The sequence below is a fragment of the Drosophila melanogaster genome, chromosome 2L, assembly GCF_000001215.4.
Source record: "Drosophila melanogaster chromosome 2L".
In the NCBI taxonomy this organism is placed as follows: Eukaryota; Metazoa; Arthropoda; class Insecta; order Diptera; family Drosophilidae; genus Drosophila; species Drosophila melanogaster.
In genome coordinates this window covers 9918380-9938842 of record NT_033779.5, presented here as the reverse complement: position 1 = coordinate 9938842, position 20463 = coordinate 9918380, and the positions used below count along the sequence as shown (strand labels likewise).

Below are 20463 nucleotides of genomic sequence, written 5' to 3'. Positions count from 1 at the left end.
ACTACTAATAAGCAAAAGAGGGAAACAGCTAGAAAAGCACCACTGTTATTGGAGACTTTCGAGCACTGTTCAAACACCTGTTTCGGTTAATTGATAGCAACAACATGGAAAAGGCAGCTGGTTTTGTTATTTTTCGCCGCCTTTGTGGGGAAATACAATACCTATTGCTGAAGGCTTCCTACGGCTCCTTCCACTGGAGTTCTCCCAAGGGACATGTGGACCCAGGCGAGGATGATTTTACCACTGCCCTGCGAGAAACGAAAGAGGAAGCCGGGAAAGTGCACAACGATATATCTTTTAAAACATGCTTAATTTCAAAAATGCTCTCATAGGTACGACGAGAAGGATCTGATCATATACAAGGACACTCCGCTGACCCTGAATTATCAGGTGCAAGACAAGCCGAAGATTGTTATTTACTGGCTAGCGGAGCTGCGGAATCCCTGCCAGGAGCCCATTCTCTCCGAGGAGCACACCGACCTCAAGTGGCTGCCCAAGGAGGAGGCCAAGCAGTGCGTCGGCTTTAAGGATAACCAAGTCATGATCGACAAGTTCCACCAAATGATTTTAGATCAAAACAAACCAATGTGAACTGAAAACAATTGCCGGTCTAATGTTGGGCAACACAGAAATTAAAATAAAAAAAGCACAGAAAATACCGTATCAAAAAAAATACCAGAATTATGTCAGGCCAGTATGCCAACGTTGTGCACACTGTTTTAAGGCATCTGTGAAAATTGCTCGAGAAATTAAATTCGCTCTCATTGATTTGTTGTGGCAGCCAAGTTAAGCCCTTCGACTAGCTCGAAATCTTATACAATCACACAATCCAGCACCATGGGCTCCCGTTCACGTACACCCAGTCCGTCGGGCAAGCGACGCCACCATAAGAGCAAGCACAAAAAACGCAGTAAGTCCCACCACGACCACGAGCGGCCCAGCACAAGAACGGATAGAGACAAGTCCTCGGAGGTGAACAACCATGGACGACATCGCGAACGGGACAGGGACCGCGAGCGGGATAGACACCGCAGCGACCGACACACTGAGCGCGACTACCGTCACTCCCCCTCGATCCTGAAATCCCGAAAACGCTCCAGCTCGTCGAGCAGCGACAGTCAGTACTCCGAGCAGGAGTCGCAACGTAGCAAACAGAAGCGCAGCCGCTTTAAGAAGCTGGATGAGGTAAGTGGATAGTGTCCATAGTCTGTCATCTTGAGCACTCCATGGGTACGCATTCCATACACGCATTTTTCCGGGATGGACACTCATGCTGCGCTTATGATACAACTGTTTCGATGAAAGCAACTAAACTATGATCTACCATTACAGCAAAACCAGATGCAGGTCGAACGCCTGGCCGAGATGGAGCGGCAGCGTCGGGCGAAGGAGCTCGAGCAAAAGACAATCGAAGAGGAAGCCGCCAAGCGCATAGAGATGCTGGTAAAAAAGCGCGTCGAGGAGGAGCTAGAAAAGCGTCGCGACGAAATCGAACAGGAGGTCAATCGACGCGTTGAGACCGCCAAGGCTGAGATGGAGCGCGAAATGATGCTGGAGCTGGAGCGGCGGCGAGAGCAGATACGCGAAGAAGAACGCCGGCGCGAGGTAGGTGCTCGTATTCAGATTCCGCTGGACGACTGCTGCTATCACTGTCAGAAACACGTACACAATGCCACATTTACCGTACACTTGAATAAATCCAAAACAGCAGTTCAAACAGTCGTCTCCACCACGTCACGCGAAATCGATCCGGCGGCGCTCTCAGTCGCGGCTCACTGGCTGTTCATCCATCAACCCATGTCCCATCAGCAGCCTCCCCGTACTAGATTGCTTGCATAACCCTGGGCCAAGGGCGCCCACTAACCGGGTACATCACTAACCAGTCGCAACTTTTCAGAGCCCTCCCCACATGATGCAGCAAGCTAAATGCTGTGAGCCGAGATGAGAACGCCACGGCTCGTTTTGCCCCTTTTTTTCTTCTTGCCAATAATTTTGTAACTTTTTATTTTTCCTACCAAAAAAGCCAAAATGACGACATTGCCAAGTGTCGCATGTGTCAAAGTTTTGATGCCCATTATTGCAGACTTATTGCATACTCTTAGCTTCATCTTTTGTTCGTTCCTACCCACATACTGTATCATTTTAATTTTTTTGGTATTGGTTCTCGTAACTCGTTGTTGTTGTTATTGCGCGCAAATTCCGCTTCAGTAGGCCCGTGCAACGAACGTGCTGCTCTTGTCCCGTATGCAAGTGGGTGTGTGTGGCTGTTTTGTGATCCTTACCCGCAAAACACTCGCGTGCACTCCACGTTGTGCCGCCATGCCGGAAGTTGAGCAAGCCTGCTGCCGAGCGATTGGTCCACGGACGCATTTCCTCCACACCAAACAATAAATATCAAAAGAATCAAAGAAATACCAAAGCCCAGCGAAGTGGTATGGTGTCCCTAAGTTAGTCCGGGTAGTTAGGCACTCTAGTTGTGGGCGGGCCGACTGAGTTTAGTCCCAACAGTACGCTGCATGCAAATCAAATCACTGCCACTTTTGATAACGGGTGAGTTTCCTACGCCAGCGATGTGTGATGTTGCCCAGCAGCCGTAAGGATAACAGGCGAGAAAGGACGGCGCACAGACCCAAAGACTCAAAGACTCCCCCCAGGGTTTAGCTCTATAGAACTCTGTCTGTAAGAATTTTTGAAACCGGATACGCATTGGATTGCCACTTATTTGTGTTTAAGCTTTTTGTTTTTGCGAGCAAATTACATATGTACGTCTGGAATAGCGAAAAACTCCACAAAAATAATCCCAAATCGAAAATCTGCAAAAAAAAAAAAAAAGAAAACCATAAATTAACACAAATTTAGCCTATTTACTGGAATAATGACCTATTTAAATAGTAAGTAGCAACAATAAAAAAAAAAAAAAACCAAATGAAGACCAACCATTTAGCAAATACTAGTACATTTGTTTATGTTGTGTGCTCCTTTATTGTAATAAACTAAAAGAACAACCTACTTTAAACATTCTTATTAGACACTACTAAATGTTTTACTTTCTACCGAAAATATTCTTTGTAACTTATTGTTAAACATAAAACTAGATTTTAACTGCCTTTGCAGCTCATCAAGCAAAAAACTGCAACCACAAACGTGCGTCGAATTCGTCGCACAGTTTGCATCGCTGATGTCAAGAGACTGTTTATTTCTATAATTAGCATTAAGCTTCTCGCTAAAGGATCGATTTTTGTTATTAATCGTCTTCTTGTTTGGGTTTTATAGGAGGATGAAAAACAAAAACGCGAAGAGCTCGAAGAAATTTTGGCCGAAAACAATCGCAAAATCGAAGAGGCGCAAAGAAAACTGGTAAGAATTCATAGCAAACAAACCATATTATTATGATCATAATTGATTTCTTTTTTCTTTAGGCCGAAGAACGGTTAGCAATAATCGAGGAGCAGCGCCTTATGGACGAGGAGCGGCAACGCATGCGCAAGGAGCAGGAGAAGCGCGTCAAGGAAGAGCAGAAGGTCATATTAGGCAAAAACAATTCCAGGCCCAAGCTATCGTTCTCCCTGAAACCGGGCGCATTATGAGGAGCGTAGGCATCAGTCTGGTGACCGTCGCACCTTTTCTTGTTAACAGCTTTTGCTTTTTTTTTTACCTCAGTGGCTATTTGCCTGCGACACAGACCATGCACTCGTTTTCATTGTTGTAATTGTGTTCTATATTATTTTTATTATTTTAAGGACGAGCTGTGGTGCTGAGAGCAGGCAAAGCACAGCCAATAGATTCAACGTTTTCAAAATTGCCAATTACTGAACACATACGGCTCTATATAGTACAATACGCTAGCGATTTACTTAACCTTTTCTACATAAAGAATTCATATGTGAGACAAATGATTATGTGTAGTGCGTCGTATTGTTGTCACAGCTGAACGATTAACAAAAAAGAAGAAAAAAAAAAAAAGAAAACCAAAAAGATGTCAGTGAAATACATATGTAATCTATTTGCAATTTTTTGATATTTCAAGAAAACATAGAAATCAGCTGAAATCGATAATAAAAAACTTTAGAAATGCCAAAAGTTGAATATTATTATATATAATCTGTATAAGCTTAAGTGTTTCAGATTTGCAATGCAAGAGCTACAAGTGCATTAGCGAGCGAATTAAGCACCATTCGCTTAGTAAATTTGACAGTTTTGCCAAAACATACGTGCGCTTTTCAGCTCCTCCATCCTCCACCGAATCCCCCGATCCCCTTTGGTATCGGACACGATCTAAGCCAGTGTACATGTCGCTAAGTAGACACAACTTATTATTTATAGAGACTACTTCAATTTATATGTCTCTTGTTGCTGATTGGGTTGGGCGACGCTGGACAGCGGGCGACAGCCGGCACGCCCGCGCGTAGCATGGAACTGGAGGCTGCGATCAGGTGGAGAGGCGGCGGTGTCCGATCTGTCCAAGTGCGTGCGTGCGCAGGAGGCGGGGATGCCGAATTGGTAGGCGACTTCACTCAGAGTCGTAATGTGGTTCTAAGCGAATGTGGCGCAAGATATGCCTGTTATGCATACGCACCAAGGTACTCCGCTCCAACGAAACTCCACCTGACCCCCACCTCGACTTGACCAGCTTATTACTTCATATCGAATTTGGCAACGTGTTCGCTAGCGAGCCTTTGTAGCGTGAAAGGCGAAGGCAACGGCACCGCCACCTGACCAGCCCAGACCCACATCCAGATCGAGATTTAGACATAGCGGCGATCTTGGGCGGATGTTGCAATTTGATTAATTAATTAAGTGGAAAATCGGCAAAGCTCTTAGCTGCATTTCTGTCGATCGCCCCGAGATCTGCGAATGTCAACGTGCAATTTGTTTGATGTGACGGCGATAAACCCATATGTCCACTGTACACCACTTCTCCTGTGGCCATTCAATAAGTCAGCCAACTTGTCTGGCGGTTTAAGGTGTCTAATTTGAGGTGCCATTGATAGAAGAAACCGGAGATTAGGTGGCGAGAGGGTTAAAAGGGGTAAAACCAATATATATAATAAGTTAAAGAGGTACTAAAAATGTAAATGTGAAAATGTTTTAGTACTTGTGTTTTACCCTAGTTTACAAATTAATAAAATTTAAAAAGAAGTGTCTTCTAGTTTTCGTATTATTTATACCAATTAAAAGCTCTTAATTTTGAAACCCAATTTTGTCTGTTAATAACTAAAACCATATTGCTAACTAATGACAATCCATTAATAATAATAAACGCTTCTCTCACTCAATTTAAATACCTTCCTTGACTTTCACTTGATATTGAATAGTTGAATATCCATAGGAACCCATTGACAATCCAGAGACAAGAGCTTAACGCGGCTACATTGTTGCCCAAAGTGGAGCAGAGTAAATGTTTTATTGCCGCAGCGAGAAACATTGCCAAAAAAAAAATAAATGATATAGAAATATAATAACAATTTTGCATTAGCTGGATTCCGGTTCGCTGGGTGAGGTGTTCGCAGATCGGTTTTTGGTTTTTGGCTTTTGGTTTTGGGGAGTGTGTGGTGCTCGTTGTGGTGCGTGTGCTTGGAGCGTGGCACCCATCAAGAGATCGGGATGGGGATGGAGGTGGTGGTGTTTCCAGAGAGCAATGCTTTGACTATAAAAGTTGCGATCGCGACACTTGGAGACATAGTTCAGTGCAGGAGCCGCAGCAGCAGCCATCAAGTCAACAAATCCACCAAATCCAAGTCCAAACCAAAATGTTCGCTGTAAGTGAGAAGGATATGGATGCCATATGGAGCCATACTGAACCACAAACTATAAATATTTCCAGCTCGTATCGCTTTTCATCCTGGGTGTTGGTGCCGCCGCCGCCATCGAGCTGCCCATCTACCACTCACCCGCGGCCATTGTGAAGCCACTGCTGAAGACCGTAGAGGTGGAGGCACCTGCCCACTACGATTTCGCCTACTCGGTGCACGACGAGCACACCGGCGACATCAAGAGCCAGACGGAGTCGCGGAAGGGCGATCAGGTCCAGGGTCAGTACACGCTGGTCGATGCCGATGGCTATCTGCGCACCGTGGACTACACTTCGGATGCCCACAACGGCTTCAATGCGGTGGTGCGTCGCGATCCCCTGGGCCAGAAGGTGATCAAGGCTGCGCCCATTGCCAAGCTCCTGGCTCCCGCACCACTGCCACTGGCCTATGCGGCACCCAAGCTCCTCGCGCCCGCTAAACTGCCCCTCGGCCTTTACCATTAGGTTCTGGGTAGGATTGATCGAGAGAGATAGCAAACACTGACTTCATCGCATCGACGACGACCCATCCGCATCCGCATCCGCATCTGTATCTGTATCTGAACTATTACTATTACTACCCAAACACCTCGTATCATATCCAGCTTGCTCTGATCTTTCTTCCTATCTTCTGATCCTATTCTCTGATATCTCTACTAAGACTACTTCGGCTCCAGGTCATCAAAATCGCCATAAACCGATGACTGGGGGTCTCTATCTCATCTATGTAATACTATGTATGTGTAAATAGAAGGCAATAAATGCATGTTTAGAAAACACAATAATAAGGGGTTTCCAATGAATGAACTACTATAATGGTTTTGAAAGTGGGATAATAGTAAATTTGACTGAATATGGAGAATATATAAAGATTAATTGGTTGGATTTATTTAGCTATTAAATGGTTTTCCATTCCGAAGTTCCAATAATGGTACTATAACTTTTTGATTGCTGAAAACATTTACATTTCTAAAAGCCGTTTTTTTCAAAATTCGGTGATCAAACAATCCGTTTTTTTGGCATAACTTAAAAAATATTCGTCTGAATTTGGAATGTTATACCTCGCTGAGCTCGTAATTAAATTTCCAATCAAACTGTGTTCAAACATGGGAATTTAATTTTTTCTCCAATTTTTGCAAATTTTGATGATGTTACCCCTTACAAAAAATGCGAAAATTGACCAAAAAATTAATTTTCCTAAATCCTTCAAAAAGTGATTGGGTTCGTTAGCCGTGGTAAATAGCTGCTCAAAACAGTTGTTCTTTCATCTATATGACAATTTTTAGCGAAGTTATGACCAAAATTCCGATTGTAAATATCAAGTTTTTGGCAAAAGACATTTTTCCGAATATCGGTCATCAAATAATCAGTTTTTTTGCCATAACTTAAAAAATATTCGTCTGAATACGGAATGTTATACCTCGCTGAGCTCGTAATCGAATTTCCAATCAAACTGTGTTCAAACATGGGAATTTAATTTTTTCGACATTTTTTGCAATTTTTGATGATGTTACCCCTTACAAAAAATGCGAAAATTGACCAAAAAATTAATTTTCCTAAATCCTTCAAAAAGTGATTGGGTTCGTTAGCCGTGGTAAATAGCTGCTCAAAACAGTTGTTCTTTCATCTATATGACAATTTTTAGCGAAGTTATGACCAAAATTCCTATTGTAAATATCAAGTTTTTGGCAAAAGACGTTTTTCCGAATTTCTGTCATCAAATAATCCGTTTTTTTGTCGTAGCATTTAAAATAATCGTCTGAATATGGAATTCAGCGAGGTATAGCTGAACTCGGAATTGATTTTCAAATCAAACTACCATTTTTTGCAATTTTTGATGTAAACATCATGCACTTAAAAAATTGCTAATAATTTGGTTTGAATCAACTTTCCAATAGATTCGTAGCCCACTTGAATATTGAATTGAACAGCCTTTAGATTTATTCTAAAAATACAAGTCTATAATCTTCCATTGGTTCCTATTACTAAGGTAGCCAAATCTTAATCCGGTCATTTAGGCAAGTCCTTTATCACATCCAGTGGCAAACCATTTCAGTAGCGAGAAATCGGTTCCCGACGAACCTGAGCATTGAAGCCCAGCAGTGGATCGGCGGTGTAGTCCACAATGCGACGGTGACCATCGGGATCCACGAGGGAGTAGCGACCAGTTACGTACTCGCCACGTCGATGCTCGAACTGATCCTTAACATCGCCGCTGTGACTGTCGTGAACGGAGTAGTGGAACTCATATTGGGCAGGACTAGCGATCAGCTCATCCGGATGGCTGGCAATGATTCCAGCCTGAACAGCGACGAGGGCGCTTAGGATTAGGCAGATGACAATGCTGGAATGCTGAACCAAAGATAATCAGATATGTACTATATACAATAATAGATAGTAGTCCGGAGACTTACCAGGACATTCATGGCGAACAAGTTGGAGTTGTAACTGAAGCGATGGAGTGCAGACGACTGATGAGTAAGTGCTTGGCTAAGACCGCTTTTATAAGACGAATCTTGGCCCATTGTCGCAGTAACCAACTTATGGTAGCTGAGAAATCGAATACCCCGCTCCGAAACCCATGCCTTATGCAACCCATATACCATATATACCTCGCCCGTGGGGGAAATGAAACCAAATCCCTGCACTTGCCACCAACTGTTGCAATCGATTCAAAACTCACTCGGATTATATTATCGTATAGCGTAGCTTAAAGTATAACTTACACTCGAGACTCAAGATCGTAGGCTAAATGTACACAATAGTTTAGCTTAGTTGTATCACAGCAATAACATTATATCGAAACTAGACTAGCTCTTTATGCCGATTCAATGATGGTGATATGGATTTCGATTCAGTTCGGGATTACGCAGATCAACAGGCACTTAAAGTAGTTCCATTCTGTTTCAGGTACAACGGCACTTTGCAAGTCGATCTTCTCAGAATTTGTTCTCCAGCAGCGATCCTGGGAAAAGGATATATTGTGATATTGGAGATTACATATCCTCAATATTCTAGATGTGCTTTTCAAGCTAGCACTACACTAGTTGATAGCTCCAATTGATGTGATCGCTAAGTAACTACATTTAGTGGCTTCGACTTCTACGCTTGCTGGTGATTATCCAAAATTAAGTTACCATTCTCGGCCACCATCCAAGCCGTTAGCTTCTCGTCCTCCGTCCTGTTGGACTCATCCCACGGGAAACTGGACGCCACAGCGGGCTTTTCCTTTTGTGCGTTTGGAGCTCTGAAAATTGAGTATATATTATTAATATTTTTTCTTAGTTTCACATGTATTTGGCTAAGGGTCAAAGAAAACTAAATTCAATTTAAACTAGAACTGTTTTAAGAAACCAGTTTCTCAGCTAGTTAGAAATGTGCTTGTTGCAATTATGAAAACCATGTTGTTTCTAGTATATACATTAGTTATTTTAAAAGACAGGCAAATTAAAAGTGCTCGAGAACAAGAGGGGAAAATCGTAGCTTCAATTCCCCTACGTACGTGGATGATATGGATATATGATATGATATGGTGAACTAGAGTCTCTACTTCTAATATTACGTATTTACAGCTCAATGGCGAATGTTGGGTTTTACCTTATGGGCCAAAAGCGACATTCTTCATCAATTGAGGGGGAGGACGAGGAGGAGTTATCACTTGGGTCACCCACACAAAGTGTTCAATGTTCAATGACAAGCAAACGAAAACACACACAAAACGATGACAGAGACAGCAAGAGAGAGAGAGAGAGAGGGAGAGAGACAGAGTACAATGTAGAGAAAGAGAGAGAGAGAGAGATTCAGGGATGCAGGGATCATGATCATGAGGATGCAGTGAAGCACGGGTCAATGATTACAGGGCATGCAGGCCAGCGAGTATGTCCAAGGACATGCCCACCCACTTACAGCGAGTCCGCGTGGCTGCCGTTGTTCACCTCCAGACTGCTCTGTGTGGCCTTTTTCCGCAATCCCGGCCTGGGCAGATAACTCTCCCCGAAGAGATCCCGCTCCCGTGCGCCGGCGCCATGCCCACCGGTCGACGTCTTCCCACTTTTCGCCTGCTGCGTGGGCGGCACTGTGTGCGGATACTTGCCGTCGCTGTCCGAGTCCATGGACAGCTGTCCGAAGAGATCCTCCAGCAGAATGTTGGCCTTGGCATTGCGCTGTCGCTTGGCGGAGGTTTTCAGCTTGGAACTGCACGGGGGAGATACGGAGAGAGAGAGACACACGGTGAGGTGGCGCAGGATCAACTGTGGTGCAGTGCCAGAAACAAAACAATCTGTGGGGTGCCAGGAGTGCCTACGACTCACAGATATCTAACATCTACTAATGAATCCATTAATTGTTGTAAAAATGTCCTTCTTATTGAATTAGTAAAAAAACAGCAAGAAAGTCAATCGAAAAATTTATAAACCAAAAAGTGAAACATTTAAACATATTTTTACAACATGAAGACAGACATCTTATAAAAAATTCTTTCGTTTTGAAATAAATAACGTTCTAAATCTTCAAAAAATAAGTTGAGAATATACCAACTAGTCTGTTGTCCAAGCTTACCCCAGTATAAGGTCCAGATCGTCAGACTTGAGAGCACCCATCTTTGGATCCTGGACCGCCGCCGCCGCTCGCGATCTTCCCGAGAGTCTCATGGGCGCCGGAGCCACCTCCGGTTGCAGTTGCGGCTGACGCACGATGAGACTCGGCGGAGCCTGGCTGGCACTGACCTTGGAGAATACGTTGTAGACCTTGGCATCGGGGCCCAGGAGAGATGGTCTGGCCACGGGCACGTAGTAGCCACCATTGGAAGCGCCCACCACAAACTTGGCATTGTTCTTGGCATTCATGTTGGCCGTGTCGTAGCTGAGGTGACTGCCATTCACGTAGATGGCGCCGGCATTCCGGGACGAGGTGGTGCTGAAGGAGACATTTGGATGGTGCACCTGCTGCTGTTGCTGGTGCTGTGGACCCGCTGGCAATCCGAAGAGCTGCGAAATGTTGCGGTTCAGGTAGATGTCGTTGATGGACTCTCCGCCGTTCTGATGCTGTGGCACCGGGACTCCGTCCACTGTGGCTCCACCGACCAGACTGGAGGAGTCCGCATGTGAACCCGCGCCCATCTCACTGGTGGTCAGGAAGCTCAACTTCGGTTGGTACTTTCTGGGCACTCCGCCATTCTTTGGCGCCAGGTTATTATTCTTGCCCAGATTTGAGTGGCTATTCATGTTGTTGTTGGTTTGGTGCAGCAACTCTGTGACCGCCTGCAGCTTCTCCTGCACCGGAAGCACGTTGTTGGAGACACTCTGTACCGGATGCCCATTGGATGCCGCATACTTGGAGTTCAGCCGTACATTCGCCTTGGTGGCCGCCGTGGGCGATATCCGCTTGAGTGCGTGAAAGTATGGATACTTCAGACTCTGCTGCGCCGTCGGACGCTTGTCAGGATCGTAGGCCAGCATATCCTCCAGCAGATCCAAACCATTTTGGCTGCAGCGACTGACGACGCTGCTCAGTGGCACTTTGATGCAGTCCGGGTAGCGAAAGTGGATCATGCTCGCCAGGCGATAACCATCCGGCCAATCGTCCTGAGAACGAGATGGATAAGATTTAAGACTTAAAATTAATGATCAGTAAACGGAGGAGCTATTACCTTATCTGGAGTGCCCAGCACAGAGCAGATCTTGAAGAGCTGATCCACCTCGCTACTCCCCGGGAAGAGCGGACGAAAGGTGTAGAGCTCGGCCATGATGCAGCCCATGGCCCACAGGTCGATGGTACTGCCGTAGTTGGTGGAGTGCAGGAGTACCTCCGGTGCGCGGTACCAACGCGTCGATACGTAGTCCGTAAACGGAGGCCTCGATCGGATCTCCCTGGCCAGGCCAAAATCAGCTATCTTGATGAGATCCGGCCCGGAGCAGAGCAAGTTCTCCGGTTTCAGGTCGCGGTGGAAAAATCCATGACGATGCATGAAGGCCAGACCAGTTAGGACCTGGACAAAATATAGATGTTAATATAATGGTATATGAGGATATGTTTCGTGCAGCTCACCTGGAAGAGAATACTCTTGAGTTCCGGTTCGGGTAAATGGGTATCTCGGTCTTTTATCATCTGATAGAGGTTTTCCTTCATGTACTCAAACACAAAGTACAGGGTATCGTTCTCCCGTATCACCTCCTTCAGCTTGACTATATTCGGATGGGACAACTTTTTCAAGGACTAAAGAGATGGAAAGGAGGAGGATCGTTAAGCAAGATGCTCGGATTCGAGGAGCTCAGTCCGGACATACCTTAACCTCGCGCAGATTCATGGCCTCTTCCCAGGAGTAGTACTTGCGTTTCATGCGCTTGATGGCCACCTTCTCGCCGGTGTCCTTGCGCTGGCCGAGGACCACCGTGCCGTAGGTTCCATCTCCCAGTTGGGTCAGCGTGATATAGCGGTTCATGCTTAGGCAGATGGAGGCAGCTCTTCACACATTCTCCGGTTGCAACTAGACGGAAAAGCGAAGGTGAGTGCAAGCCACCATCATCAACACGCGACTCAAGGAGGTGTCTTCAATAACTTATGAGTTCCGCCCACAAATGTGGACTTCGAGGAATCACAGTTGAATTAAATGACTGGCACTTAACATCAAATCGAATCAAACTTGGCCGTTTCGTGAGTCTCCATTTTCGGATGCCTAGCTTCGGGGGAGCTGGGCTAATTAAAATCAATATATCGATCACGGAGGCCGGCTAAGAACTTGACCAAATTTATTTAACCCAAATACAAATTCATCATCAGGGTCATCAGTGACAGCAAATATTGTAGATGGAGGCGAACCTATGTCCTGTCATGATTTATGATAGTCCTTACAATGTTTGTTAAATGGAGAACATTTGGTTCGAAAAGGAAAGGATTGGGAACCAAGAAGATGGTTTTCGAATCAAAACTCAAATGGTTATAGATTTATGAAATTCGCACATGAAAACAGTTTCTTGGAGTGGTTACACTGAAGATTGAGTCACCTTTTAATTCGGCCTACGTTGGAAGATATTCCTTGGGACTATGAGGACCTTTATAAAACCGTATTAAACCCTAAGAAATAGTCCTTAAGGGTATTTTTTCGGTTTTCTACGCTAGAGGTTTTGACTTTTAAAGCCCGACTATAATCATAAATCCATAGGATACGTGTTCTTGTAAGTTACTTTGATCCGATTAGAACTAATTCGATCGCACCTGGCACTTTTGTATCCCTATTTCCACTGCTGCCAACTTTATTTAGTTCTCAAATCGGTATGGTCATGTGTCGTAATTGGTTTGCGGTCACTTGGCGAATTTGGTTCCTTGGGCGATAATTTATTCATGGCATACGAACCGCTACCACCTTCAGTATCCCATTAGGGTATATGTATACAAATACATATGTATACGGATTGTTTTGGTTTGCGATTTCGGGAGCGGGGTCGGAGGATCCGGAGCAGTTGGAGCCACGTTTCGAACTGGCTCTAGCTTGTACCCTGAGTCACAGCCTTGAACCACTCACATTTGACTCACTTAAACTCTGGGCACGCACATCCGACGACCGATTAGCCGATTACTATATGCACCACTATATCCGATAAGCAACTATGAGACTTTTCGCACCGCTTACAAGCAAATAAACAAAGCTAAATGTTCGGGGTCACTTTATCGATTGAACACTGGGGGTTGACACAAAGGATTCCCTGATTCCCCCTGCACAACCCACTCACACCAAAAGGATTTAAGTGCAAGACCCGTCACATCATTCGTACCTCAGACGTAATTGCATTTGAATACGCTAGATGGGGCTAGATACAAAGAGGTGGTCCGAATTAAATAAAATTTATGGCTACTCCCGATGCGGATATCCTCTGCGAACAGGAGTTTATTTAAGAAGGAAACACTAACAACTGACGGACTCGATATCCACAACAACGGAACGGCCCAAGCAACCGCAGCCCTAACTAGACCACCCTTCGAATCCGGGAGAGAAAGCTAGAGAGCCGAAGGTCCCCGAGCCGGTTGACTGGGTCTCCGGTTCCAGCGGATCCCGAAGTCCTTTAAGGGTGGCACACGAACGAAGGTAACTAGGCAGGGCAATGTTTTATGGGTTGCCCATGGCAACCTAGCTGAAGTCGAATTCTTGGTGACCGACCACGCGGATTAGGGATATGTTCTGCGAGAGACAGCAAGAATGGACGAGCCGGTCAGCAGTCAGCCAGGAGAAGATGCTGTGGAGGAGACGGAAGAGGAGCCCCTAAGAGGTTTCCTGGAGGAGATCAACTGCCCGGAACCGGGCATCATAGATCGTCAGATGATCGAAACTGCTTATTTGGAGGAGGGCAAGAAGGGCGAGGCGAGAAGACTCCACCAACTGGAACCAGTGGTCTACGATCGCATTACCACCATGCGATTGGAATTCAAGAGTAAGTAGTTAACCAAGTAAAATGTAAGATAAACTCAAGGACCTTTATTCAGACATCCTTAGAATCGACCATCTCTGGATGATGCCGAATCTAACAAAGCTCTGTTTGAACTGCAACAAAATCGAAGTGATTGAGCACCTCGAAATGCTAACTGCTCTCAAGGATCTGAATCTGAGCTTTAACTACATCACACGGATTGAGAATCTAGAAAAACTGGTCAAGCTGGAGAAGCTATCCCTGTTTAGCAATCGCATCAGGAAAATCGAAAACATACATACTTTGCAGAATCTTGTTATCCTTAGCATTGGAAACAATCTCATCGATACGGTAGAAGGCGTAAGGTTTTTTTCTATTTCATTTCGATAATACTATAAATTTCTTTTTCGGAAACACTAAATTAAAAATGGCCCCTTTTAGATTGTGTCGAAATTAAAAAGTTCATAAATTAAAGTATGGTTTTTCATCCAGATCGAACGATTACGGTTTGTGAGCAGCCTGAAAGTCCTTAATTTGGAGGGCAATCCCATAGCCAAGCAGCCAGATTTCCCATTGTCCCTCTATGTGATTGCCATTCTACCCCAGCTGAACTACTACGAATACGTTTTCATCAAGACGGAGACGCGTGAGGAGGCCCAAAAACGTTTTTAGTAAGTGCTGTCCCTGTTCCAAGACGCTACCAAGCGCAGAGATTCATTTTCATCTGCCCACAGCCGCGAGCTGCGCGAAATCGAAGACAAGCAGGAGCGTGAGATTCAGGGCCTAGAAACGGAGGCTCGTGAAATGGCCGAGGCAGATCGGCTGGCCTCCAGTTTTGTGGAGCACTTGGATGGAATGCAACTGTACGACTCCCTGTGGCGAGACGACGAGGATGGGCGCATCCTTATGTTGGTAGGTGCACCGGCTCAGGAGCTGTGCGAGGAGTATTCCAAGGATGTGTACGAGCTGACGCAGCAGATCTATCGCCTGGGCTTGGAGCGCTTCGGTGAACGCGATGAGGAGATTCGCGACTTCAATGCCAATCTGCATGAGGGGCAGGAGGAGCTGCAGGCCCAGGGACAACGGCAGATCGAAGACTTCCTGGAGTACAAGGAGCGAATCTTTGACGAGATGCGCCTGAAGTGGAGAGAGCTGGATCAGCGAGACGATGATTTGGAGCAGTTGCAGGCCCAGTTGGACACACTAACGGCCAACTTTGAGGATTCCCTGAACGAGCTGTGGGAAAGCCTGATGGCTCAGGAGCTGCATTTGCACGAGGCAGTTGAGGTGAATTAAGTATGTTACTACAAAGAAACTAAATAAATATGTGTATATATTGTTCATGCCACCAGGATTCTACCCTAAAATTTAACCGCAAGATCTCCGATCTTATGTCCAACTTCGTGGAGCAGGCGCAGGTGATCTTCCTGCAACTGCGCGATCTTTGTAGCTACTTTGCCGACAATATGACGGATATTGTGAACCAGTTTCTGTCCACCAAGCTGGCTCGCAATGAACTGAATACCATTCCCGAAGAACTAAAGCAGTGTGTGGATGATCGAGAGGCGGTCCTCCAGCTGGTGGAGGGCATGAGGACTACTCACACATCGCGAGTGGATAAACGTGAAGATCGCCTAGCTCAACGCAGCAGGCAGTTTATAGATGACATGATCACGAATCTTAACAAGTATATTCTGTCTATATCTATATGGTGAGCTAAGCTAATTATGTATCCTTACAGCAAAGAGGTTGATCGCCATCGCGCCAAGATTCTAGAGATCAACTCTTTTATGGAAATGATGACAGAGGCTTTGGCCAATCTGCCAGGTGAATTGCACCAGGAAGCCCCATCGGATTAACATTTTAATAAAAATTTACATACATATACAATAAATGCAATTTGATCACATTCCTATAACAGTCCGCTATTTTCTCTTCTTGAGACCCTCCAAGTGGGCACAGAGTCCCTCCTGGAATAGCGGAGTAGTGACATAGTCGACGCACTCCTTCAGATCCGCAGCTCTATCCTGAAGCAGCTCCCGCACATCTGGCTCCCGACACATTCGCTTGGTTAGGCACCTGGCCACCGGGTTGGTCTTGTCAAAGGTGGCTATGAAGGCTGCGCACTTGGAGAGCGCTTCCTCTTTGCTACACGCGATCTCGTCCACAAGGCCCACATCCAGAGCTTCCTGGCTGGCGAAGAGCTTACCTTGATTCAGCGCTCGCTCCACAATTCTGCGGGGTAGAACGCTCTGGTACGAGTTCATCATCCACTTCGAGATGACGAAGCTAAACCGGGTGGCATGTATACCGATAAAGAGATTCGGCAACATCACGCGATACTCACAGGCGGTTGCCAGGACACAGCCTGCGGCAGGTGAGTGTCCCTGAAATTATGATTCTAGTTTAGAGATTTTATGATCGAAGAATAATTTAAATTACATTGATTGCCGCTGCTGTGGGAAGGCCACAAAGATGGAGGGCCAGCCACAAATCCTGGAACCGAGTCCAGAATAATCGCAGTCGCTCCACATCCGGATTCAGCATCTCGTTGAGATCGAGGCCGGCGGAGAAGACCTTGTCATTGCTCTGTAAAATACATAGATTTACATTTAAATGTAATGGGAAAATGTTTACTTTGGGTGGCGCAAACCCACTGAAGTCAGGATGAGACCGCGGCTCTTGTTGCTCTCAATCTGATTGATTGAATCGATGAGGTCGTGCATCAGCTCCATGGTCAAAGTGTTCACCGGTGGCAGGTTCATTGACAGAGTGGCAATCCCACTCCTATCATCGACCTCTATGGTTGTCAGCTTTGAAGTCGCGCCATTGGCAAGGGATCGCAGGGATTGCCCCCCGCAAAGTATGGGTTTTATTCGCCTGACTCCATCTATCAGCCTGTTACGCAACATGACTTGGACGACTTTGGATCTGGAGCAGCAATCACGCACTGAGCGACGGGCAGGAATTTAAACAAATTAACCTGTTTATCATATATTAAGTCGAGTTGCAAACCAAATAAAACAAACATTCAAGCCGAAACGATCAGCTGGTCGGCATTTCCAGGCGAAGTTTACACGGCAGCAGCAAATCAAGATCAACAAGTGCTTACCGCAAAATTTGGATATTTTGTGAATTTTGAAACGCTAGTAATTGTCACTATCTTATCCTATCTCTTGCACTTTATAATTTTATCATCAGGAATTTTATTTATTTTTAGGTTAACATATAAACAATTTTTTAAATTAACAAATTAAGGGACTTTGGACGAATAGTTCCAGTTTAAATGCACGTAAAAAGATCAACATTACAAATTACAAAGTTAGGTGTACTATTTCTTGACCTTGTTCTTTAGGTTTTCAAGATAAGCTCCCATAACCTTCTGCACTCCCGGGCTAGAAGCTAGAGCTACAAAGTCAGCAATATCTTTCTCGCGAATCATCTCAAACTCCTTAATGTTGTCGCCACGGAACTGGAGCTTGGTCAGTCCGCGGGCCAAAGGATTGACCTTAGCAAAGGTGCCGATGAAGGCAGCGCACTTCTCCAAGGCCTCTTCCTTGCTGCTGGCGATCTCATCGATCAGGCCAACTTCAAAGGCCTCCTGTGTGGTGAACATACGTCCTTGGGTGAGAGCTCGCTCTGCCACCCGTTTGGGCAGTATGCTAGCGAAGCCGGACATTAGCCACTTGGGTGCAATGATTCCTAGTTGGGCTTCGTTTAATCCAATCAAAAAGTTGGGCCGCATCACTCGATACTCACAGGCAGTGGCCAGCAGGCAACCGCCAGCGGGGGCGTGGCCCTGATAGATTATAAATTAATACATATCTACATTAGAAGAGATAAGATACTTACATTGATGGCTGCTGCCGTGGGCAAAGTTGTTCCATAGAGGGCAATCCATACATTCTGCAATTCGGTCCAAACGGTTCGGAGTCGCTCCACGTCTGTGTTATACATTTCAAAGATGTCCAGGCCAGCTGAGAACACATTGGAGCTGGCCTATACGCAATTTAAGTGTTATTTGCATAGTTATATAAAGGATCGAACTCACAGAGGTTAAAATGAGACCCCGACTTTTATTGTTCTCAATTTCGCTAATGGAAGTCTGCAGGTCCAAAAGCAGCTGGACATTTTGGCTATTCACCGGAGGCCGGTTCATCGTGAGAGTAGCGATTCCTGTCTTATCGTTGATCTCCACTGTGGTCAGCTTGGTGGCGGTGGACATTAATCTACTTGGAGCCCCGTGGGCCATCAATCTTAAGAAATTTGAGCGCAGCATCTTTCTTTAAGTATGGAAGATGACCTTTGTTCAAATGTTTATTTGCAACCTGCATAGGTGGTAATTTGATTATATAGTTATATCTTAAATGTTTTCCATTTGATATGCAATTTTGCAAAATATATATATTTATTTACGTACATACCTCTGGGTTAATTTCACCGAATGTTTTTTAAATTCTTATCTACACAGCTGTTAAGTTAGTGCAACTGATCTTCGATGGAAAGTTTCCAGCCAACTGCTATCGGCCGCCGTTTAATTATCGAATACAATCAACTTTAAATTACCATTTGAACAGAATATTATCTTAAATGTATTTTCAGGATTATTAAGCCGCTGGAAAACATGATTCTGTTTACCAGTTCTTTAAATGCTACATGTATTTAGGAAAACTACAACTAATTTTATGTTATTCAATCAATATTTATAGAATAAGATTATATTTGTAGAATAAGAAAATGTTTTATGAATTCGTTATAAAATGGGTTCAAAACAACTTTATTACTATATAAAAACGTTTAAAATCATTATTGCTTCTTGGCCTTCTTCTTCAGACCCTCGAGATAAATGCCCAGACCCTTCTGTACCGCCGGCTGGTTGACAAAGAACAGGAATTTCTCCAGATCCTCCTTCCGTCCGTTCTGCAGTTGCTGTAGATCAGCAGCTCGGAATTGCTGCTTGGTCAGTGACCTGGCTAGCGGATTGACCTTGGCAAAGGTGCCAATGAAGGCGACACACTTTTCAATAGCCTCCTCTTTGTTATTGGCAGTCTCATCGATGAGGCCCACCTTCAGGGCCTCCTCCGTGGTGAACATGCGACCCTGGTTGAGGGCGCGTTCCGCAATTCGCTGTGGCAAGACGCTCAGGAAAGAGGCCATAAACCACTGGGGCGCCACAATACCCAGCTGTGTTTCGTTCAGGCCGATGGTAAAGTTTGGCACCATGACCCGATACTCGCAGGATGTGGCTAGCAAGCATCCACCGGCAGGGGAGTGTCCCTAGGGATAAGAAGAAACGCTCTCACTGCATGCTTCTTAGAATCTAGGAGGGAACTCACATTGATGGCTGCCGCTGTGGGAACACTGCTGCCGTAAAGGGCCAGCCAAGTATCCTGCAGTTGCGTCCAGAAGGCGCGAATCCTGTCCTTATCCGGCTTGTACATCTCCAGAATATCCAAACCAGCTGAGAATATTGTGGAGCTAGACTACGGGTGAAATTTGTATTTATGTATTTATTATACTCCATTGATTTAATATCCTTCCTACCGAAGTCAAAATGAGTCCGCGACTCTTATTGCTCTCGATTTCATCAATGGAGCTCTTCAGGTCCTGCAGCAGTTCCAAGTTAAGACCATTTACGGGTGGCCGGTTCATCGTGAGGGTGGCGATGCCGGTCTTGTCGTTGACCTCCACTGTGGTCAACTTGGTGGCAGTGGACATCATACGGTTGGAGCCAGCACGGGCCACCAAGCTCAAGACTTTCGATCGCATCATTTTGATCTGAAGAGCACAAAAGACGTAAACACAACTGAAAGTGACCTTTGGACGGATGCCGGTTTCTAATTTTCTATGTCCGTAATCTTCTTTATCAACTCAATTTTAAATACGAATATATTTTATGCGCGACAAAGTAAATTATTCAAAACTAAGGCAGTTTTCGTATTTACCTATGAATATTATTAAGCGCTGCAGTTTTAACTATTAAACTCAGCTGCCGAAGAACCTGTTGCGCTATCGATAGTCCGAAATCCAGTGGCGTAGAATGGGGATCTTATTGGAAAATAGGCTTACACCGAATGGTTAATACTTTTTCTTAGTTGTAAGATACATTATGTCATTAATGTTATTAATTTAAGAGCGTTTGAAAACTACCCAGTAAGCCCCATGATAAATCTTAGTGAACACACTTAAAAAGTAAATAAACAAATATGTTTTAAGTAGTATTATTTTATTTAAAAAAATATAGCTTACACTATTTATGAAGGACTGTATTGC

At 44.9% G+C, this 20463-nt stretch overlaps 9 protein-coding genes and 1 non-coding gene across 15 annotated transcripts; 4 read left to right on the top strand and 6 right to left on the bottom strand.

The window, feature by feature from the left end:
* Positions 1–9: 9 nt before the first annotated feature.
* On the bottom strand, positions 10–1611 carry asRNA:CR45007 (antisense RNA:CR45007). Its single transcript, NR_124166.1, has one exon.
* Positions 53–665, top strand: Datp (Diadenosine tetraphosphatase). Its single transcript, NM_164880.3, is given in 2 exon segments — positions 53–274; positions 333–665. Coding segments are annotated over 2 exon segments (429 nt in total). The 5' UTR covers positions 53–104; the 3' UTR covers positions 592–665.
* On the top strand, positions 709–4076 carry Arglu1 (Arginine and glutamate rich 1). 2 transcript variants are annotated; one of them, NM_135483.5, is made up of 4 exons: positions 709–1185; positions 1333–1605; positions 3274–3357; positions 3420–4076. In NM_135483.5, the coding sequence occupies exons 1-4, from the start codon at positions 838–840 to the stop codon at positions 3585–3587; spliced, it is 873 nt and encodes a 290-aa protein (NP_609327.3). In that variant the 5' UTR covers positions 709–837; the 3' UTR covers positions 3588–4076. The 2 variants fall into 2 exon arrangements, with proteins under 2 accessions (NP_609327.3, NP_001260308.1); NM_001273379.1 differs by having other exon boundaries at positions 1333–3357.
* Positions 4077–5679: 1603 nt separating this feature from the next.
* On the top strand, positions 5680–6571 carry Cpr30F (Cuticular protein 30F). The gene is made up of 2 exons (NM_164879.3): positions 5680–5759; positions 5825–6571. Exons 1-2 carry the CDS (start codon positions 5751–5753, stop codon positions 6254–6256), a joined length of 441 nt encoding a protein of 146 aa, NP_723504.1. The 5' UTR covers positions 5680–5750; the 3' UTR covers positions 6257–6571.
* Positions 6572–7711: 1140 nt separating this feature from the next.
* Positions 7712–8263, bottom strand: CG42367 (uncharacterized protein). Its single transcript, NM_164877.2, has 2 exons — positions 8206–8263; positions 7712–8143 (listed from the first exon to the last, which is right to left on the bottom strand). Exons 1-2 carry the CDS (start codon positions 8215–8217, stop codon positions 7844–7846), a joined length of 312 nt encoding a protein of 103 aa, NP_723502.2. The 5' UTR covers positions 8218–8263; the 3' UTR covers positions 7712–7843.
* A 201-nt stretch (positions 8264–8464) lies between these two features.
* On the bottom strand, positions 8465–13682 carry CG42366 (uncharacterized protein). 2 transcript variants are annotated; one of them, NM_001273378.1, is made up of 8 exons: positions 13561–13682; positions 12075–12275; positions 11837–12004; positions 11439–11777; positions 10349–11373; positions 9698–9985; positions 8929–9038; positions 8465–8756 (listed from the first exon to the last, which is right to left on the bottom strand). In NM_001273378.1, the coding sequence occupies exons 2-8, from the start codon at positions 12228–12230 to the stop codon at positions 8731–8733; spliced, it is 2112 nt and encodes a 703-aa protein (NP_001260307.1). In that variant the 5' UTR covers positions 12231–12275; positions 13561–13682; the 3' UTR covers positions 8465–8730. The 2 variants fall into 2 exon arrangements, with proteins under 2 accessions (NP_001260307.1, NP_723501.2); NM_164876.4 differs by having other exon boundaries at positions 8465–9038.
* A 295-nt stretch (positions 13683–13977) lies between these two features.
* TbCMF46 lies at positions 13978–16106 on the top strand. Its single transcript, NM_135481.3, has 6 exons — positions 13978–14214; positions 14267–14550; positions 14683–14861; positions 14925–15477; positions 15543–15877; positions 15932–16106. Exons 1-6 carry the CDS (start codon positions 13983–13985, stop codon positions 16047–16049), a joined length of 1701 nt encoding a protein of 566 aa, NP_609325.2. The 5' UTR covers positions 13978–13982; the 3' UTR covers positions 16050–16106.
* On the bottom strand, positions 15983–17210 carry CG4592 (uncharacterized protein). Of its 2 annotated transcripts, none has more exons than NM_001273377.1 (3): positions 16848–17210; positions 16633–16779; positions 15983–16577 (listed from the first exon to the last, which is right to left on the bottom strand). In NM_001273377.1, exons 1-3 carry the CDS (start codon positions 17100–17102, stop codon positions 16116–16118), a joined length of 864 nt encoding a protein of 287 aa, NP_001260306.1. In that variant the 5' UTR covers positions 17103–17210; the 3' UTR covers positions 15983–16115. The 2 variants fall into 2 exon arrangements, with proteins under 2 accessions (NP_001260306.1, NP_609324.2); NM_135480.4 differs by having other exon boundaries at positions 16077–16577.
* Positions 17211–17383: 173 nt separating this feature from the next.
* Positions 17384–18683, bottom strand: CG4594 (uncharacterized protein). 2 transcript variants are annotated; one of them, NM_001273376.1, is made up of 4 exons: positions 18611–18683; positions 18242–18518; positions 18043–18189; positions 17384–17989 (listed from the first exon to the last, which is right to left on the bottom strand). In NM_001273376.1, the coding sequence occupies exons 2-4, from the start codon at positions 18467–18469 to the stop codon at positions 17522–17524; spliced, it is 843 nt and encodes a 280-aa protein (NP_001260305.1). In that variant the 5' UTR covers positions 18470–18518; positions 18611–18683; the 3' UTR covers positions 17384–17521. The 2 variants fall into 2 exon arrangements, with proteins under 2 accessions (NP_001260305.1, NP_609323.1); NM_135479.5 differs by having other exon boundaries at positions 18615–18683.
* Positions 18684–18722: 39 nt separating this feature from the next.
* Positions 18723–20225, bottom strand: CG4598 (uncharacterized protein). Of its 2 annotated transcripts, none has more exons than NM_001273375.1 (4): positions 20136–20225; positions 19735–19968; positions 19527–19673; positions 18723–19467 (listed from the first exon to the last, which is right to left on the bottom strand). In NM_001273375.1, exons 2-4 carry the CDS (start codon positions 19960–19962, stop codon positions 18997–18999), a joined length of 846 nt encoding a protein of 281 aa, NP_001260304.1. In that variant the 5' UTR covers positions 19963–19968; positions 20136–20225; the 3' UTR covers positions 18723–18996. The 2 variants fall into 2 exon arrangements, with proteins under 2 accessions (NP_001260304.1, NP_609322.1); NM_135478.3 differs by having other exon boundaries at positions 18942–19467.
* Between the last annotated feature and the right edge of the window lie 238 nt (positions 20226–20463).

Bases quoted from the DNA above. Each gene is read 5' to 3' on its own strand.
- Arglu1 (NM_135483.5), top strand. From the start codon at position 838: ATGGGCTCCCGTTCACGTACACCCAGTCCGTCGGGCAAGCGACGCCAC. The intron at 1,186-1,332 runs GTAAGTGGATAG...CTACCATTACAG, and splicing joins GCTTTAAGAAGCTGGATGAG to CAAAACCAGATGCAGGTCGA. The intron at 3,358-3,419 runs GTAAGAATTCAT...TTTTTTCTTTAG, and splicing joins AAGAGGCGCAAAGAAAACTG to GCCGAAGAACGGTTAGCAAT.
- CG42366 (NM_164876.4), bottom strand. From the start codon at position 12,230: ATGAACCGCTATATCACGCTGACCCAACTGGGAGATGGAACCTACGGC. The intron at 9,986-10,348 runs GTAAGCTTGGAC...TCCCCCGTGCAG, and splicing joins GATCTGGACCTTATACTGGG to TTCCAAGCTGAAAACCTCCG. The intron at 9,039-9,697 runs GTAAGTGGGTGG...CTCAATTTTCAG, and splicing joins GGCAGCCACGCGGACTCGCT to AGCTCCAAACGCACAAAAGG.
- CG4598 (NM_001273375.1), bottom strand. From the start codon at position 19,962: ATGATGCGATCGAAAGTCTTGAGCTTGGTGGCCCGTGCTGGCTCCAAC. The intron at 19,674-19,734 runs GTAGGAAGGATA...TTTCACCCGTAG, and splicing joins GCGGACTCATTTTGACTTCG to TCTAGCTCCACAATATTCTC. The intron at 19,468-19,526 runs GTGAGTTCCCTC...TCTTATCCCTAG, and splicing joins CCACAGCGGCAGCCATCAAT to GGACACTCCCCTGCCGGTGG.
- CG4592 (NM_001273377.1), bottom strand. From the start codon at position 17,102: ATGTTGCGTAACAGGCTGATAGATGGAGTCAGGCGAATAAAACCCATA. The intron at 16,780-16,847 runs GTGGGTTTGCGC...TGTATTTTACAG, and splicing joins GCGGTCTCATCCTGACTTCA to AGCAATGACAAGGTCTTCTC. The intron at 16,578-16,632 runs GTAATTTAAATT...TCATAATTTCAG, and splicing joins CCACAGCAGCGGCAATCAAT to GGACACTCACCTGCCGCAGG.
- TbCMF46 (NM_135481.3), top strand. From the start codon at position 13,983: ATGGACGAGCCGGTCAGCAGTCAGCCAGGAGAAGATGCTGTGGAGGAG. The intron at 14,215-14,266 runs GTAAGTAGTTAA...ACCTTTATTCAG, and splicing joins CATGCGATTGGAATTCAAGA to ACATCCTTAGAATCGACCAT. The intron at 14,551-14,682 runs GTAAGGTTTTTT...TTTTTCATCCAG, and splicing joins TCATCGATACGGTAGAAGGC to ATCGAACGATTACGGTTTGT.
- CG4594 (NM_001273376.1), bottom strand. From the start codon at position 18,469: ATGCTGCGCTCAAATTTCTTAAGATTGATGGCCCACGGGGCTCCAAGT. The intron at 18,190-18,241 runs GTGAGTTCGATC...AATTGCGTATAG, and splicing joins GGGGTCTCATTTTAACCTCT to GCCAGCTCCAATGTGTTCTC. The intron at 17,990-18,042 runs GTAAGTATCTTA...ATAATCTATCAG, and splicing joins CCACGGCAGCAGCCATCAAT to GGCCACGCCCCCGCTGGCGG.